Raw genomic sequence first — 18,110 nt, 5'->3', positions numbered from 1 at the left:
CATTTAATGCATTTACATTTAAGGTAGTTATCAATATATACGTTCCTATATCCATTTCTTAATTGTTTTGTTATTGTAGGTCTTTTCCTTCTCTTGTGTTTCCTGCCTAGAGAAGTTCCTTTAGCATTTGTTGTAAAGCTGGTTTGATGGTGCTGAATTCTCTTAACTTTTGCTTGTCTGTAAAGGTTTTAATTTCTCCGTTGAATCTGAATGAGATCCTTGCTGGGTAGAGTAATCTTGGTTTCATCACTTTATTTTATTTTTTTAACATCTTTATTGGAGTATAACTGCTTTACAATGGTGTGTTAGTTTCTGCTATATAACAAAGTGAATCAGCTGTACATATACATATATCCCCATATCTCCTCCCTCTTATGTCTCCCTCCCACCCTCCCTATTCCACCCCTCTAGGTGGACACAAAGCACCAAGCTAATCTCCTTGTGCTATGCGGCTGCTTCCCACTAGCTGTCTGTTTTACATTTGGTAGTGTATATATGTCCATTCCACCCTCTTACTTCATCCCAGCTTACCTTTCCCCTTCCTCTTGTCCTCAGGCCCATTTTCTAAGTCTGTGTCTTTATTCCTGTCCTGCCCCTAGGTTCTTCAGAAACCTTTTTTTTTTTTTAAGATTCCATATATATGTGTTAGCATACGGTATTTGTTTTTCTCTTTCTGACTTACTTCACTCTGTATGACAGTCTCTAGGTCCATCCACCTCACTACAAATAACTCAATTTCATTTCTTTTTATGGCTGAGTAATATTCCATTGTATATATGTGCCACATCTTCTTTATCCATTCATCTGTCGATGGACACTTAGGTTGCTTCCATGTCCTGACTTTTGTAAATAGAGCTGCAGTGAACATTGTGGGTCATGACTCTTTTTGAATTATGATTTTCTCAGGGTATGTGCCCAGTAGTGGGATTGCTGGGTCGTATGGTAGTTTTATTGTTAGTTTTTTAAGGAACCTGCATACTGTTCTCCATAGTGCCCTTTCATCACTTTAAATGTGTCCTGCCACTCCCTTCTGGCTTGCAGAGTTTCTGCTGAAAGATCAGCTGTTAACCTTGTAGGAATTCCCTTGTATGTTATTTGTTCCTTTTCCCTTGCTGCTTTTAATATTTTTTCTTTGTATTTAATTTTTGATAGTTTGATTATTATATGTCTTGACATGTTTCTCCGTGCAGTTATCCTGTATGGAACTCTCTGCACTTCCTGGACTTGATTGACTATTTCCTTTCCTATGTTAGGGAAATTTTCAACTATAATCTCTTCAAATAGTTTCTCAGACCCTTTCTTTTTCTCTTTTTCTTCTGGGACGCCTATAATTCAAATGTTGGTGCATTTAATGTTGTCCCAGTGGTCTCTGAGAGTGTCCTCAGTTCTTTTCATTCTTTTTTCTTTATTGTGCTGTGTGGTAGTTATTTCCAGTATTTTATCTTCCAGGTCACTTATCCGTTCTCTGTCTCAGTTATTCTGCTATTGATTCCTTCTAGTGAGTTTTTAATTTCATTTATTGTGTTGTTCATCATTGTTTGTTTGCTGTTTATTTCTTCCAGGCCCTTGTTAAACGTTTCTGGTGTTTTCTCCATTCTGTTTCCAAGACTGTGGATTCTCTTTACTATCATTACTCTGAATTCTTTTTCAGGTAGATTGCCTATTTCCTCTTCTTTGTTTGGTCTGGTGGGTTTTTACCTTGCTCCTTCATCTTCTGCGTATTTCTCTGTCTTCTCATTTTGTTTACCTTACTGTGTTTGGGGTCTCCTTTTCGCAGGCTGCTGGTTCATAGTTTCTTTTGTTTTTGGTGTCTGCCCCCAGTGGGTGAGGTTGATTCAGTGAGTTGTGTAAGCTTCCTGGTGGAGGGGACTGGTGCCTGTATTCTGGTAGGTGGGGCTGTATCTTGTCTTTCTGGTAGGCAGGGCCACATCTGGTGGTGTGTTTTCTGATGTCTGTGAACTTAGTATGATTTTAGGCAGCCTCTCTGCTAATTGGTGGCGTGTTCCTGTCTTGCTAGTTGATTTGCAGGGGACATCCAGCACTGGAACTTGCTGACCATTGGGTGGAGCTGTGTCTTAGCGTTGAGACAGAGATCTCTGGGAGAGCTCTCACCGATTGGTATTACATGAGGCTGGGAGGTCTCTGGTGGACCAGTGTCCTGAACTCGGCTATCCCACCTCAGAGGCTCAGGCCTGACAGCAAGGTGGAACACCAAGACCCTGTCATCCACACAGCTCAGAAGAAAGGGAGAAAAAAAGAAAGAAAAGAAAACTCTTAAAAATATTTTAAAAATAATAATAATGAAAAAAAAAGAAAGAGCAACCAAACCAATAAACAAATCCACCAATGATAACAAGCACTAAAAACTATTGTAAGATAAACATAAAAATCAGTCGCAGACAGCAGACCCCAAGTCTACAGTTGCTCCCAAAGTCCACTGCCTCTATTTTGGGATGATTCGTTGTCTATTCAGGTTTGATGCAGGGTGCATCAAGTTGATTGTGGGGATTTAATCCGCTGCTCCTGAGGCTGCTGGGGGAGATTTCCCTTTCTTTTTGTTCGCACAGCTCCTGGGGTTTAGCTTTGGTTTTGGCCCCACCTCTGTGTGTAGGCCACCCTCGGGCATCTGTTCCAGCCCAGACAGGATGGGGTTAAAGGAGCGGCTGATTAGGGAGCTCTGGCTCACTCGTGCTGGGGGGAGGGAGGCGTATGGTAGTTATGATTGGAATGCGGGGTGAGCTTGTGGAGGCAAGGCGGGTGTGATGTTTCAGCAGCCTGAGGTGCGCCTTGTGTTCTCCCAGGGAACTTGTCCCTGGATCACAGGTTCCTGGCAGTGGCGTGTTGCACAGGCTCCCGGGGGGTTGTGGATAGTGACCTGCGCTTGCACACAGGCTTCTTGGTGGCTGCAGCAGCAGCGTTAGCATTTCATGCTTGTCTCTGGTGTCCGAGCTGATAACCGTGGCTCACGCCTGTCTCTGGAGTTCATTTAGGCGGTGCTCTGCCTTCCGTGGGCAGACAGGGAACGAATCCCCTCTCCTCGAGCACCCTGAATCAATGGTCTCTTGCCTTTTCTGCAGGTCCAGACTGTTTCGCAAACTCCCTCCCGGCTAGCTGTGGTGCACTAGCCCCCTTCAGGCTGTGTTCATGCAGCCAACCCCAATCCTCTCCCTGGGAGCTGACCTCCAAAGCCCGAGCCTCAGCTCCCAGCCCCCACCCGTCCCGGCGGGTGAGCAGACAAGCCTCTCAGGCTGGTGAGTGCTGGTCAGCAGCAGTCCTCTGTGCGGGAATCTCTCTGCTTTGCCCTCCGCACCCCTGTTGCTGCGCTCTCCTCCGTGGCTCCGAAGCTCTCCCCCTCCACCCACAGTCTCCGCCCGCGAAGGGGCTTCCTAGTGTGTGGAAACCTTTCCTCCTTCACAGCTCCCTCCCACTGGTGCAGGTCCCGTCCCTATTTTTTTGTCTCTGTTTTTTCTTTTTTCTTTTGCCCTACCCAGGTACTTGGGAGTTTCTTTCCTTTTGGGAGGTCTGAGGTCTTCTGCCAGCATTCAGTAGGTGTTCTGTAGGAGTTATTCCACATGTAGATGTATTTCTGATGTATTTGTGGGGAGGAAGGTGATCTCCATGTCTTACTCCTCTGCCATCTTTAAGGTCCCCTACTATTGAAGTGTTTTAAATCAGACAGTAACATGTGCATATGCACATTCAGAAAGACCACAGTAAGAATAGTATGGAATAGAGGTAGGCAGACTAGCTAGGAGACTCTTGCACTCATCCAGGTACAAAGGCCAAACTCAATTAATTGGTGGAGACAGAGAAGAGGTCATGAATAGGAAGAATATTAAGAGAGAATCTGTGGGGTGTGGAAATTAATTGGATATGAAGAAAAGTGAATAGGAAGGAGACAGAGGCAATATCTGGAATTCTAGTTTTGGTGACTTTTTTTTTTTTCTTTGTGGTCCATGCCATGCGGCTTTCAGGGCCATGGCAGTGAAAGCATGAAATTCTAACAACTAGGCCACCAGGGAACTCCTTTTTTTTTTTTTATCGAAGTATAATTGATTTACAATATTGTGTTAGTTTCAGGTATACAGCAGAGTGCTTCAGTTATGTATATTTTTTCATATTCTCCATTATAGGTTATTATTAGATATTGTATATAATTCCCTGTGCTATACAATAAATTCTTGATGCTTATCTATTTAATGTATAGTAGTTTGTGTCTGTTAATCCCATACTCCTAATTTATCCCTCCCTTTCCCCTTTGGTAACCATAAATTTGTTTTCTATGTCTGTGAGTCTCTTTCTGTTTTGTATATAGATTCATTGTATTACTTTTTTGACTCCACATTTAAATGATATAATGTTTGTCTTTGTCTGACTTACTTCACTAAGTGTAATATTCTCCAAGTTCATCCATGTTGCTGCATATGGCAATATTTCATTTTTTATGGCTGAGTAATATTCCATCATATATATATATATATATATATATATATATATATATATATATATATATATATATATATATATATGTACACCGCATCTTCTTAAGCCAGTCATCTGTTGATGGGCACTTGGGTTGTTCCCATGTCTTGGCTATTGTGAATAGTGCTGCTATGAACTTTGGGGTGCTTATTTAGTCAGAGAATGTTTTGCCTATGTTCTAGGAGTTTTATGGCATCATGTCTTATATTTAGGTCTTTAAACCATTTTGAGTTTATTTTTGTATATGGTGTGAGGCAGTATTCTAATTTCATTGATTACATGTAACTGTCCAGCTTTCCCAACACCACTTGTTGAAGGGACTGCCTTTTTTCCATCATATGTTGTTGTCTCCTTTGTCATAGGTTAATTGACTATAAGTGTGTGGGTTTATTTCTGGGCTCTCCATTCTGTTCCATTAAATCTGTATATCTGTTTTTGTGCCAGTACCACACTGTTTTGATTACTGTAGCTTTGTAGTATAGTCTGAAGTCTGGAAGGGTTATGCCTCCACCTTTGTTCTTTTTTCACAGGATCACTTTGGCAATTCTGGGTCTTTGTGGTTCCATATAAATTTTAGGAGCATTTGTTCTAGTTCTGTGGAAAATGTCATGGGTGGGACTTCCCTGGTGGTGCAGTGGTTAAGAATCTGCTTGCCAATGCACAGGACACAGGTTCTAACCCTAGTCCAGGAATATCCCACATGCTGCAGAGCAACTAAGCCCATGCAGCACAACCACTGAGCCTATACTCTAGAGCCCACAAGCCACAACTGCTGAGCCCATGTGCCACAACTACTGAAGCCCGCTCACCTAGAGCCCATGCTCTGCAACAAGAAAAGCCACCGCAATGAGAAGCCTGCACACCGCAACAAAGAGTAGCCCCTGCTCACCACAACTAGAGAAAGCCTGTGCACAGCAACGAAGACCCAATGCAGAAAAGGGAACCCTCTTGCACTGTTGGTGGGAATGTAAATTGATACAGCCACTATGGAGAACAGTATGGAGGTTCCTTAAAAAAACAAAAATAGAACTGCCATCCAACCCAGCAATCCCACTACTGGGCATATACCCAGAGAAAATCATAATTCAAAAAGACACATGCACCCCAATGTTCATTGCAGCACTATTTGCAATAGCCAGGTCATGGAAGCAAACTAAATGCCCATCGACAGACGAATGGATAAAGAAGATGTGGTACATATATACAGTGGAATATTACTCAGCCATACAAAGGAATGAAATTGGGTCATTTGTAGAGACATGGATGGACCTAGAGACTGTCATACAGAGTGAAGTAAGTCAGAAAGAGAAAAACAAATATATATTAACTCATATATGTGGAATCTAGAAAAATGTCACAGATGAACTGGTTTGCAAGGCAGAAATAGAGACACAGATGTAGAGAACAAACATGGACACCAAGCGGGGAAAGCAGGGTGAGTGGTGGTGGGATGAAATGGGAAATTGGGATTGATATATATACACTAATATGTATAAAATAGATAACTAATAAGAACCTACTGTATAAAATAAAATAAAATTCAAAAAAATAATTAACTTTTTTAAAAATCCATTAAAAAAAGAAAGAAAATGTCATGGGTATTTTGATAGGGATTGCTTTAAATCTATAGATCACTTTGGGTAGTATGGCCATCTTAACAATATTCTTCCAATCCAAGGGCATGGGATATCTCCATTTCTTTGAATCATCTTCAGTTTCCTTTATCAATGTTTATAGTTTTCAGCATATAAGTCGTTCACCTCTTTGGTTAAATTTATTCCTAGGGTTGTTTTTATTGTTTTTCTTTTTACCCAGTTTTAAACAGGATTGTTTTTTTCACTCTCTCCTTCCTATATTTCATTGTTAGTGTAAAGAAATGCAACTGATTTCTGTATATTAATCTTGTATCCTGCTACCTTTGAATTCATTTATTTGTTCTAATAGTTTTTGTGTGGAGACAGAGGCAATATCTAGGATTCTAGTTTTGGTGACTTTTGGATTATAATGGCATTCACAGAGAAGGAGAATATAGGAAGAAAACAGATTTAGGGAAAGAGTATGAGCTTAGTTGGACAGAAACTTGCAGGATAAATATCCTGCATAGCCCAATAGGATATGTAGTTTTGAAATTTAGGAGACCCTGGGATAGGAATAATCTATCAATTAAATAGGTTTACTGGCAGTCTTAAATGTCTATATTCCCAAGGACCTGAATAGCCTGAAGTGAACTAATACAGTAAGATTTAAAGAATTGCCACGTAATGGATCAACTTCATGATCCCCCTTCAACCGCCTTCCTGTTTTATTTCAGGTGACCAAGGGATAGTCTCTAGGAAGATGTGATTTTCCTCTCAGTAACCAACTCAAAAAATTAAGGATGTTCTCTTTAAACAAAAAAAGTTCTTAGAACTCAATCTTGCCCCTCCCTGCTTCACACCTTCTACATGGAGATGGGAGCCTTGAATGATCCAGTAAAAATCTATCCATTATCTACTCCCAGAGAATCCAGCCCAAAATATCAAATCTAAACAACTGGGGCTCTTTATAGACTCTCCCTGGGGCAGGTGGACTGTTTACAGGGAAGAAGGAAGAGGATAAAATCATGGATAATTTAAGTTAATGGAGCCAACAAGAGATCTTAGGCACCGGAGCTGGAGGCATGAGGTATCCCCTCCAGCCTCAGCTGCCAAGGGGCTTGTGCCACCACCTCCGTCTCACAGAAACATCCCTGCCTGGCCTGAGAGTAGAGATGACGAGGCGCCCTCCACTGACACTGCTGAGAACATACCTCCTCTCTTTTCCCAAATCAGTGCCTTTCTGGTCTCACTTTTTTTGTTGTGTAAAAACCCGTTTTTCCCCAGTGAATTTTATTCACGTTTTGAGGATGTTCATACATTATTTGTTGATTTTTGTCACTTTCATCCTCAAGGAGGCAACATCACCTGGCACCTTACTAAGGCTGTGTAGTAACTACACAACCAACCTCTTAATAATATTTCGAACTTTCAGATTCACCAGAAATCAAGTTCTGACCCTTAGAAATGTTTATTTACAGGCCTCCTTCTACATCAATGTCTATACCAATTGCTGGTGAATCTGAATCTCTGGAAGAAGATAGAAAAGGTGGAGAGACTCTCAAAATTCCTCTTCGGCTAGCAGGTATGGATGTGTCGCTTACTGGTTTTTCAGTTTGTGAGAAACAGTACTACCCTAAAAGTTTCCCAAAGTCCCTCCCAGATTTAAAATTCTGTGGGTATATATGACTTGAAATGGGCCAATAATTATCAGCAGTTTCAATTATGCAACTTTTGTTTAAGCCAGTGCTTCATTTTATCTAAAGGGTGTGTTATCCTCTGACCGATTAAAAGCTAAATGTTGCAGTTACACTCCCACCCCCACCATTGTATGCCTCTACTCCCCACAGAAACGACAGGACACGACAGGACTGTTCCTGTTCCACATGCCCGGCAGCTTCTGCCAGTCACCTCTCAGATGGTGCTTCACTTCCATGAATCACGTACCCTCTGTCATTGGTTCCCAAACATTAGTGCACATCAGAATCACCTGGTGGCTTGTTAAACCATAGATTGCTGACACTGCAGCCAGAGTTTTTGATTAAGTAAATCTAGGTTGGGGCCTGAAAACTGCATGACTAAGTTCCCAGGTGATGCTGCTGTTCCTGCTGCCCAGGCCACACCTCGGGGGCCACTTCTCCAGGCAAACACCCGGTCATAGGCTGCTCCCCGAGCTAAAAGCAGGTGGGGGAATGTCAAGTTGGCTGGGGCAAAAGCATTTATGAGCTTCCTTTTTTCTCCCACACCATGTGACCAGGATTATTATTTGAAAGAATGAAGGGAAAGGTGTAGTGATGTGGTTAACATTTTCACCACTTTTCAGATTGCAAAGATAAGATTTCTTATGCGTAATAAGGATTCTCAAATTTCCTGATTTGGGATCAGTGAATCCTTTGTGTACTTTTAACTCTTCCATTAGCTCTTTGTCTTCAGTATTTAAATATTACGAATTCTTTCTCATGTTGGAAACCAAACACTCATTAGCCCTGCATGCTTCTCCATCTACTGCTCTCCCATAGGCTCGCACTCTCCTTCCCCCACCATCCCCCACCCTCTTTCTCAGACTCAGGGGAGCAAATTATAGCCAAACTTCTAGGAAGAATATACTGCCCATTTATTCCTAAGCACATGTGTGGTCTGGCTTCTACATTCTGCCCTCTCTTGATGATGTCTCCAAGAACATGACTGTCAAATCCTGTGGGCATTTTTTTCTGCTCTCATCTGAATAAATTGGCCATTTATTCTTTCTGGAAGCTTTCTCTTCCCTTGGCTCCCACCTCTTTTCTCTAGCTTCTCAGAGGCTTCTTTATCTTATTCCACCTTCCTGTTAAAATATCGATACTCTCCAGGATTTGGTTCCCTCCACTCACTCTCCCTGGGCGATGACATCTGTACCTGGGATTTAACTATCACATAAATGTAAATGTGGTCATGTAAATATGAGTTAATATGTTTGATTTACAAATTCGTGTTGCCTCCGGGCCTCCGTCCTGACCACAGGCACATATTTCCAAATGCTTTTTGGAAAGGTCCACTTTATGTCACATTAGACTGAAACCCATCTGTTTATCTTCTTTTCTCAGCAAGCTTCTAAGTTCTTCGTGATCAGGTCTTAATTTTTCTTTGTATCAACAGCATAACGGCCAGGGACACAGTAGAAATTCCATGAATAGTGAATGGGTGTCCTCAGGTGTCTCAAATTCCACATACCCAGCACGTCGTCTTCCTAACTCTTCCCCCTGTATTTTCTGTTGCAGTTATCCTGGCACACACTTCTAGTTAGTAATTAAGTACTGTCATTTGTGCCTGCTCAACATCTCTCAGCTGAATTATTATGAAAATCTTCACTCCTTCACCCCCTGTTCATCCTGCTGCCAAAGTGATCTTCCCAAAATGTCAATCTGGTCAAGTCACACCCTTTCTTAAAGCCATTGAATTATTTCCTTCCTTAAACCCATAGGAGAAGGTCCTTCATTAGCAGGCATCTGCTCATCTCTCTCTTTCCTTCAGTCATCTACACCACTACCCTGTATGCCAACTTTACCAAACTGTTTGCTTTCCTACAGACAAGGCATGCTTTTCCCTGCCTAGTCTAGCCGAGAAATTCCTATGCATTGTTAAAGACCTGGAGTTAACCTCCTCTATGAGGTTGTTCCTTCATTACCAAGTAGTGTTCGATGCATTTGTCCTTTGGAGCTCTTGATAGCTTCTTTTTTGGTCCTTGTATTTTGGTACTTGCCACGTTGTATTATAACTGCTTCTACTCTAAACTGTGAAGCATCTACTTTATCTTATTTATTTTGTACCCCTATATCTTGTACAGTATTGGGCACTGACCTGGTAAGAGCTTAATAAATATTTATTGAATGAATACATTTTGAAAACCAATAAATAAATGGATGAATTAAGATCCGAGCCAATGCTAGGAGTAAAGTATATAACTCTTGATATGAAACAACTCTTTTAGTTCAGAATTTGCTGTAGCCAAACATTTGGGCTTAGAACCACTGTCAAGCAGGACTAGGGATGCTGGTTTGGATTTGTACCTTACAGTCTCTCCAGAAATGAGAAACCCTTTGCAGAAGGGCCAGGTCGCTCCAGCAGCTTACTTATTTGGCAGCATTCGTTGGCCCATCTGTGTTCAATATCATTTATAGAACTGCTGCTATAATTGCTGTGTTACTCAATTGGTTTCCTTTTGCCTCTAAGTGAAAAACAGTTCTAGTTTCCAAATATTTCACCCTAATGAAAATGGTCACCCTTCTGCATTCTGTGGAAGAAGCCTAGTTCTGGAAATACATAATTGGCATCCAGAATATGCACATTATTAGGAAAATAATAGAAATAGCTTTGACACTGCTTTTTTTGTACATTTACTTTGAAACTGAATACTATAATCAATTTCTGAAGAAACTTATTCTCAGTGCTACATCACATGCTGTGTTGATTTAAACCACAGACCTTTGTCCAAATTATAGCCTAGCACCAGCATCACTAACGCAAAAGTAACAGGTGTCTACTGGCGTGATGGATTTGGGGAGTGAGATTTCCTCAAAAACCACCCCAAAAACCTGGCAATTTTGTAAGAATTTATAAGAATCCATCTGACTCCTTTTTATAAGAGAAATACTAAATGTAAAAACTGAAATAGTTTTATTTAAGATAGAGTGCTAATAAATCTTATGAAAAGTACCATAGCACTTCAGTAAACTGAGGTATTGAAGTTCTTTGCACAGTATTTCTTGCAGCACAGTTGTTTACACTGTACTGATTTAAAGGGATCTCTTTCACTCTGTAACTTGATAATGAACTTAGTTTCTAAAATACGTAGATTAGAATACAAATCGACCATTGACTTGTTGACAGTAATAGTAACATTATGTTATGACGTATTGCAGATCTCTCAGCAAAGAGTGCCTCTGTTCCAGATGAACTTGGTGCCTGTGGACATTCTAGAACATCAAGCTATGCAAGCCAGCAGTCAAAAGTATCAGGTAGAGGCTAAGAGTGAAGTTGAATTGCTCTGAAGGGACTTGGAATTGCTATGGTGCGGGAGGAGAATGTTTGGTTGCAGTGTGTTTGATACTAGTGTTACATCCAGAGTGATTTTCTCTGACAGGGTATAGCTCTTGCCACTCCCGGTCATCTAGTTTCTCTGAGCTCTGCCACAGGAGAAATACCTCAGTGGGAAGTACATCAACAGGAATTGAAAGTATTCTAGAGCCATGTGATGAAATTGAGCAAAAGATAGCTGGACCAAATCTTGATACAGCTGATAAAGAAGATACAGCTTCGGAAACACTCAACAGGTATCATTTTGGTCTCAGTTTAAATGGAAAAAAAGAAAAAAAAACACATTTTTTTCATAACATAATAAAAAAGGCGGAAATTTTTTTTTAATTTTTTTTAAATTTTTTGCTTTATAACAAATTTAATCAGTTATACATATACATATGTTCCCATATCCCCTCCCTTTTGCGTCTCCCTCCCACCCTCCCTATCCCACCCCTCCAGGCGGTCACAAAGCACCGAGCTGATCTCCCTGTGCTATGCGGCTGCTTCCCACTAGCTATCTACCTTATGTTTGGTAGTGTATATATGTCCATGCCGCTCTTTCACTTTGTCACAGCTTACCCTTCCCCCCCCATATCCTCAAGTCCATTCTCTAGTAGGTCTGTGTCTTTATTCCTGTCTTACCCCTATGTTCTTCATGACATTTTTTTTTCTTAAATTCCATATATATGTGTCAGCATACAGTATTTGTCTTTCTCTTTCTGACTTACTTCACTCTGTATGACAGACTCTAGGTCCATCCACCTCATTACAAATAGCTCAATTTCATTTCTTTTTATGGCTGAGTAATATTCCATTGTATATATGTGCCACATCTTCTTTACCCATTCATCCGATGATGGACACTTAGGTTGTTTCCATCTCTGGGCTATTGTAAATAGGGCTGCTATGAACATTTTGGTACATGTCTCTTTTTTTTTTTTTTTTTTCCATTTTTTTTTTTAAGTTTATTTATTCATTTTTTTAATTAGTTTCTGCTTTATAACAAAGTGAATCAGTCATACATATACATCTGTTCCCACATCCCTTCCCTCATGCATCTCCCTCCCTCCCACCCTCCCCATCCCACCCCTCCAGGCGGTCACAAAGCACCGAGCTGATCTCCCTGTGCTCTGCGGCTGCTTCCCACTATCTATCTACCTGACGTTTGGTAGTGTATACACGTCCATGCCTCTCTTTCGCCTTGTCACAGCCCACCCTTCCCCCTCCCCATATCCTCAAGTCCATTCTCAAGTAGGTCTGCGTCTTCATTCCCGTTTTGCCCCTAGGTTCTTCATGACATTTTTTTTTTAAATTCCGTATATATGTGTTAGCATACGGTATTTGTCTTTCTCTTTCTGACTAACTTCACTCTGTATGACAGACTCTAGGTCTATCCACCTCATTACAAATAGCTCAGTTTCGTTTCTTTTTATGGCTGAGTAATATTCCATTGTATATATGTGCCACATCTTCTTTATCCATTCATCCGATGATGGACACTTAGGTTGTTTCCAGCTCCGGGCTATTGTGAATAGAGCTGCAATGAACATTTTGGTACATGTCTCTTTTTGAATTATGGTTTTCTCAGGGTATATGCCCAGTAGTGGGATTGCTGGGTCATATGGTAGTTCTATTTGTAGTTTTTTAAGGAACCTCCATACCGTTCTCCATAGCGGCTGTACCAATTCATTCCCACCAGCAGTGCAAGAGTGTTCCCTTTTTTCCACACCCTCTCCAGCATTTATTGTTTCTAGATTTTTTGATGATGGCCATTCTGACTGGTGTGAGATGATATCTCATTGTAGTTTTGATTTGCATTTCTCTAATGAATAAAGATGTTGAGCATCCTTTCATGTGTTTGTTGGCAGTCTGTATATCTTCTGTGGAGAAATGTCTATTTAGGTCTTCTGCCCATTTTTGGATTGGGTTGTTCATTTTTTTGTTATTGAGCTGCATGAGCTGCTTATAAATTTTGGAGATTAATCCTTTGTCAGTTGCTTCATTTGCAAATATTTTCTCCCATTCTGAGGGTTGTCTTTTGGTCTTGTTTATGGTTTCCTTTGCTGTGCAAAAGCTTTTAAGTTTCATTAGGTCCCATGTGTTTATTTTTGTCTTTATTTCCATTTCTCTAGGAGGTGGGTCAAAAAGGATCTTGCTGTGATTTATGTCATAGAGTGTTCTGCCTATTTTTTCCTCTAAGAGTTTGATAGTGTCTGGCCTTACATTTAGGTCTTTAATCCATTTTGAGCTTATTTTTGTGTATGGTGTTAGGGAGTGATCTAATCTCATACTTTTACATGTCCCTATCCAGTTTTCCCAGCACCACTTATTGAAGAGACTGTCCTTTCTCCACTGTACATTCCTGCCTCCTTTATCAAAGATAAGGTGACCATATGTCCGTGGGTTTATCTCTGGGCTTTCTATCCTGTTCCATTGATCTATCTTTCTGTTTTTGTGCCAGTACCATACTGTCTTGATTACTGTAGCTTTGTAGTATAGTCTGAAGTCAGGGAGCCTGATTCCTCCAGCTCCATTTTTCGTTCTCAATATTGCTTTGGCTATTCGGGGTCTTTTGTGTTTCCATACAAATTGTGAAATTTTTTGTTCTAGTTCTGTGAAAAATGCCAGTGGTAGTTTGATAGGGATTGCATTGAATCTGTAGATTGCTTTGGGTAGTAGAGTCATTTTCACAATGTTGATTCTTCCAATCCAAGAACATGGTACATCTCTCTATCTATTTGTATCATCTTTAATTTCTTTCATCAGTGTCTTATAATTTTCTGCATACAGGTCTTTTGTCTCCTTAGGTAGGTTTATTCCTAGATATTTTATTCTTTTTGTTGCAATGGTAAATGGGAGTGTTTCCTTGATTTCACTTTCAGATTTTTCATCATTAGTATATAGGAATGCCAGAGATTTCTGTGCATTAATTTTGTATCCTGCTACTTTACCAAATTCATTGATTAGCTCTAGTAGTTTTCTGGTAGCATCTTTAGGATTCTCTATATATAGTATCATGTCATCTGCAAACAGTGACAGCTTTACTTCTTCTTTTCCGATTTGGATTCCTCTTATTTCCTTTTCTTCTCTGATTGCTGTGGCTAAAACTTCCAAAACTATGTTGAATAATAGTGGTGAGAGTGGGCAACCTTGTCTTGTTCCTGATCTTTGTGGAAATGGTTTCAGTTTTTCACCATTGAGGACGATGCTGGCTGTGGGTTTGTCATATATGGCCTTTATTATGTTGAGGAAAGTTCCCTTTATAATAATTTTTAAAAATTATTTTCAAAGATGCCCAGTGAAACAAGATTCTGTAGAATCTCAGCTGAAGCGAGTTGATGACACCAGAGTGGATGCAGATGATATTGTGGAGAAAATATTACAAAGTCAAGACTTCAGCCTAGATTCCAGTGCAGAAGGTATGTAGATAACCATTAAGTATACATGGATGTATGTGACCCAGGTTTGTATAATCAATGTGGTCAGCAGTAAAGAGTCAGTACATTATGATACTGAGTGTTGGGTATTTGTAAAATAAATTTCACACCCATAAAAATCTGAAGATAACTTTTTATTTCATTTGTTAATGGATATTAAATTTGGAAAAGAATTAACTTTAGTTTAAAAATATCAATTTTAAAGAAAGCTTTTATTGTATTTTTTAACTATGCATCAATGTCTGCCATGATTATATACCTTATGACAGATATCTACATCTGCTTTGTCATAACTGGGCATAAGTACCTCAAGTCACTGTTGCAATTTGGAAGGTTAGGTGGTGATCTTAAAATGATAGTGAGTAACAGAATGCCTCATTCCCTCCTTAGCATTTTCACTGAAACTGAAAATTTACGTGCCACCAATTTGAAAGTTATAATTATTCATGCTGGTGTGAATAGAGAGCAGTTAACAGTGGACTTAGTTTCATTATGTAACTGGTTGTAAAGAGAAATAATTAAACCCTACTTGAGGAAATTTGTAGGAACAGCTGTCTTCTTTACTGGGCTTTAAGAAAAATAGCTTTAAGAAAGTTAACAAGAAGTAACTATTAGGATATCTTTTAAACTGCCTGTTTTAAAACATGTATGTAGTTCTTTTTTTAAGTTTTTATTTCTTTAACAAAACTGAACGTAAAATGTGAATTTATTATAATGAATATTATTTGACAATAATCTAATAATTGTACCTATAACAAATATTGTAAATGTATATTGCAGAAGAAGGACTGAGGTTATTTGTGGGTCCTGGGGGAAGTACAACCTTTGGCAGTCATCATCTTCCAAACAGGTATGTAGTCCAAAGGGAATCTTACTAAAATAAAGAATAGACTGACTTTTTCTTTTAAATGCTCATGAGTAGAAGATGAAGGTTACAAAGTTTGTATTAGATTGAGGCTAGAAAGCACAGTATTAGTGGTTCCATGAGAAGAATTACAGCTCTTAGTGTAGCTCTTAGTTTTCCTTATCCTGAATATGTTTGAAATTGTATTTTATAAGTTTATTTGTTGATTTCCTTAGATGTATTTTTAGAATGTATTAGTAGAGAACTGGTAGAGCACTGGGCAAGCTGCAGTATAAAAAGGACATTTAGAAAAGAGTTCTTAGTCTGATACCTTACAGCAAAGCAAAATTATATTTTCCATCAGTGATCTTGTCTGTTATGAGCAGTTACACAACCACTCAGTAGCAGACGCTAATATTAATCTTTTTTGTACTCTCTTTTCTGCGCCCCACTAGAGCCTAACATACATATTAAGAAAAATAAGTTCGGAAAACTAATCTTCATGTTGGTAGTTATTTAGATTCAGATGAAGAAAAGGCACCTGCCAGACTTAGCATTCTGGTTCCCAGCACTGCAGCAGATGAGAGTGAGCACAGGTGCTGAGGACACCTTAGAAATTCTGATCCCTCCACTGCTTCCCCACAGCCTGATCCCTGTGCACCCAGTACCCAGTATTTCTGTGGAGTATTTATGTAGAATTCCAGCACAACGACAGTCTAAGTCAGAGTTGCAGGGGGAGGGAGCCCCCTTGGTCCAAGACAGTTATTTTATTCTCTAATGCTCAAAGCCAGAAAGAATGTTTAATTCATTTCTTCTACCAGTACTCATTTTATTGAGTACCTCCTATGCGTCCAGCATGTTGCAGGGCCCAAAGGATACAAAGGAGCAAACACCTACATCAGCAACTAACTACCTTCAGATGTGATAGGTGGGAATAAAACGATGCTGTGGAGGAGGAGTTAATTTGAACAGAGGTTTATAGAGGAGTCACACAATTTAGACCTTTTGTAACTTTCATTTACTTATGCACTTTTTAAATTCAGTAACAATTTATTGGGCCAACTTGTGGGTAAGGGTGCAAAGAAGAAAGACCCAGCTCTTACCCTCAGCTAGATTATAGTCTAGTATGTGAGTTTGGAAAACTACAGCCCGTGGGCCCTGTTGGCTCACTGCCTATTTCTGTAAACAAAGTTTTATTGGAATACAACCCACCTGTTTATGTATTGTCGAAACTGGCTGCTTTGTGCTACAGTAGGAGCCATGAGCAGCATAACAGAGATTATGTGGCCCTCCTAAGATATTTGTTATCTGACCCTTTCTAGCAGGTGAAATAGACAAACTAAATTTTATAGTAGTATGATAAATTCTATAATATATAGAAGTAGAGGAAACTCTGAGATGGCACCTCACTCAGAAAAAACTTCCTGGAAAAGTTGACACTTGAAGAGGGTCTTTGGGAAAATAAAAGATAAGTGAGCGGTTACGAAGGGTTATGTGGAAGACAGATATTCCTGGTAGTAGGAACAAATAGAAGGAACTTAACAGGCATAATAATTATAATATATAATTATATAATAGTGAATATATAATAATTATAGGCAGTACTTATTGAACTTTTATTAGTTATGTGCTGAGCACCACGTGTATGTTTCATTCAATTCTCATCTCTTTCAATACTATTATTAGTTTTTTAAAAGAGGAAACAAAGATAAAAAGAGGTTAAGGAAGTTTACCCAAGGAAGGCCTTAAAGCTAGTAAGTGTTAAAACCAAGGTCATACCCATGTCTCTTGAGTCTAAAGCCCATTCATTGTACTTAATCATTTTATCTTACTGGCTTATGAATAATATCACCTACTTAGAGAATGCCCATAAACAGGTTTTTCTAAGGAGGTGGGGCATGTGAAATGGAGTTGTGGGACATGAGGCTGGGAAGTATCTTGAAGACAGGTTGTAAAGAGCCTCCGTCCCCATAACAAAATGTTTACCCTTCTTGTGTATACTGGGGAGCCATTCTTCAGCAGGGAACTGACCTATCAGATTGGCATTTTAGAAAAGTAACTGGCCATAATTTTGAGGGTAGATAGGAGCAGGGAAAGACTAGTAGCAGGGAACAGGTAGAAGAATGACATTTATAAGGACAATGATATGTATGGTAGAGAAAATGTGTTTTTGAGTTAAAGAGACAGGTTCATATCTTAACCAGACCACTTTGGGAGTAAATCATTTAACTTCAGTTGAACTTAACTCTATTGAAAAATGTGATCATATGCCTACTTCATGGAGTTGTTTTAAAGTATAAATGACATGATATACTCAGTAAGCCCTAGCTATTATTATTTTAGGTGGAGAAACAGCAAAAGCTACAGTTCCAACCAAAAGGAACCAAAATAATAAATGCATGGGCTATCTCATTAGACTGCTCAGGGTCCAGTCATAGCTTTTCCACTATTGACTTTACAGTGTTAGTAAACTCTGTAAGCCTCATTTTCCTCACCTGTAAAATGGGAATGATAAATAAGTTATGTAACTCATAGGATTTTTGTGAGGGTTAGGTTAGGTCATTTATGTAAAGTTATTTAGCACAGTACCTGGCACATAAAAAGTTCTCAATATATGCTAGCTATTTGTGTTGTTACTCAGAGAAAAGAAAGATAATTTCTAGTTGAGAGAGAATCTAGAACCTAGGATATAAAGGCATTTATGTAGTTAAGAATTCT

General features: G+C 39.5%; 1 protein-coding gene across 1 annotated transcript in view; it reads left to right on the top strand.

Annotated features, from left to right (window-relative positions):
• The window catches only part of EEIG2 (EEIG family member 2), a 107,886-nt gene that overhangs the window by 82,270 nt on the left and 7,506 nt on the right, over positions 1–18,110 (top strand). The window contains exons 6-10 of the mRNA XM_081255322.1: positions 7,538–7,641; positions 10,955–11,050; positions 11,176–11,365; positions 14,403–14,530; positions 15,329–15,398. Of these exons, the coding sequence (XP_081111448.1) occupies positions 7,538–7,641; positions 10,955–11,050; positions 11,176–11,365; positions 14,403–14,530; positions 15,329–15,398 (588 nt within the window). The remainder of the gene's footprint in view (positions 1–7,537; positions 7,642–10,954; positions 11,051–11,175; positions 11,366–14,402; positions 14,531–15,328; positions 15,399–18,110) is intronic.

The sequence above is a fragment of the Mesoplodon bidens genome, assembly GCF_964165515.1.
Source record: "Mesoplodon bidens genome assembly, chromosome: 2".
NCBI classification, from domain to species: domain Eukaryota; kingdom Metazoa; phylum Chordata; class Mammalia; order Artiodactyla; family Ziphiidae; genus Mesoplodon; species Mesoplodon bidens.
The sequence above is the reverse complement of the archived record's forward strand: the minus strand, read 5'-3'. Positions and strand labels throughout refer to the sequence as shown.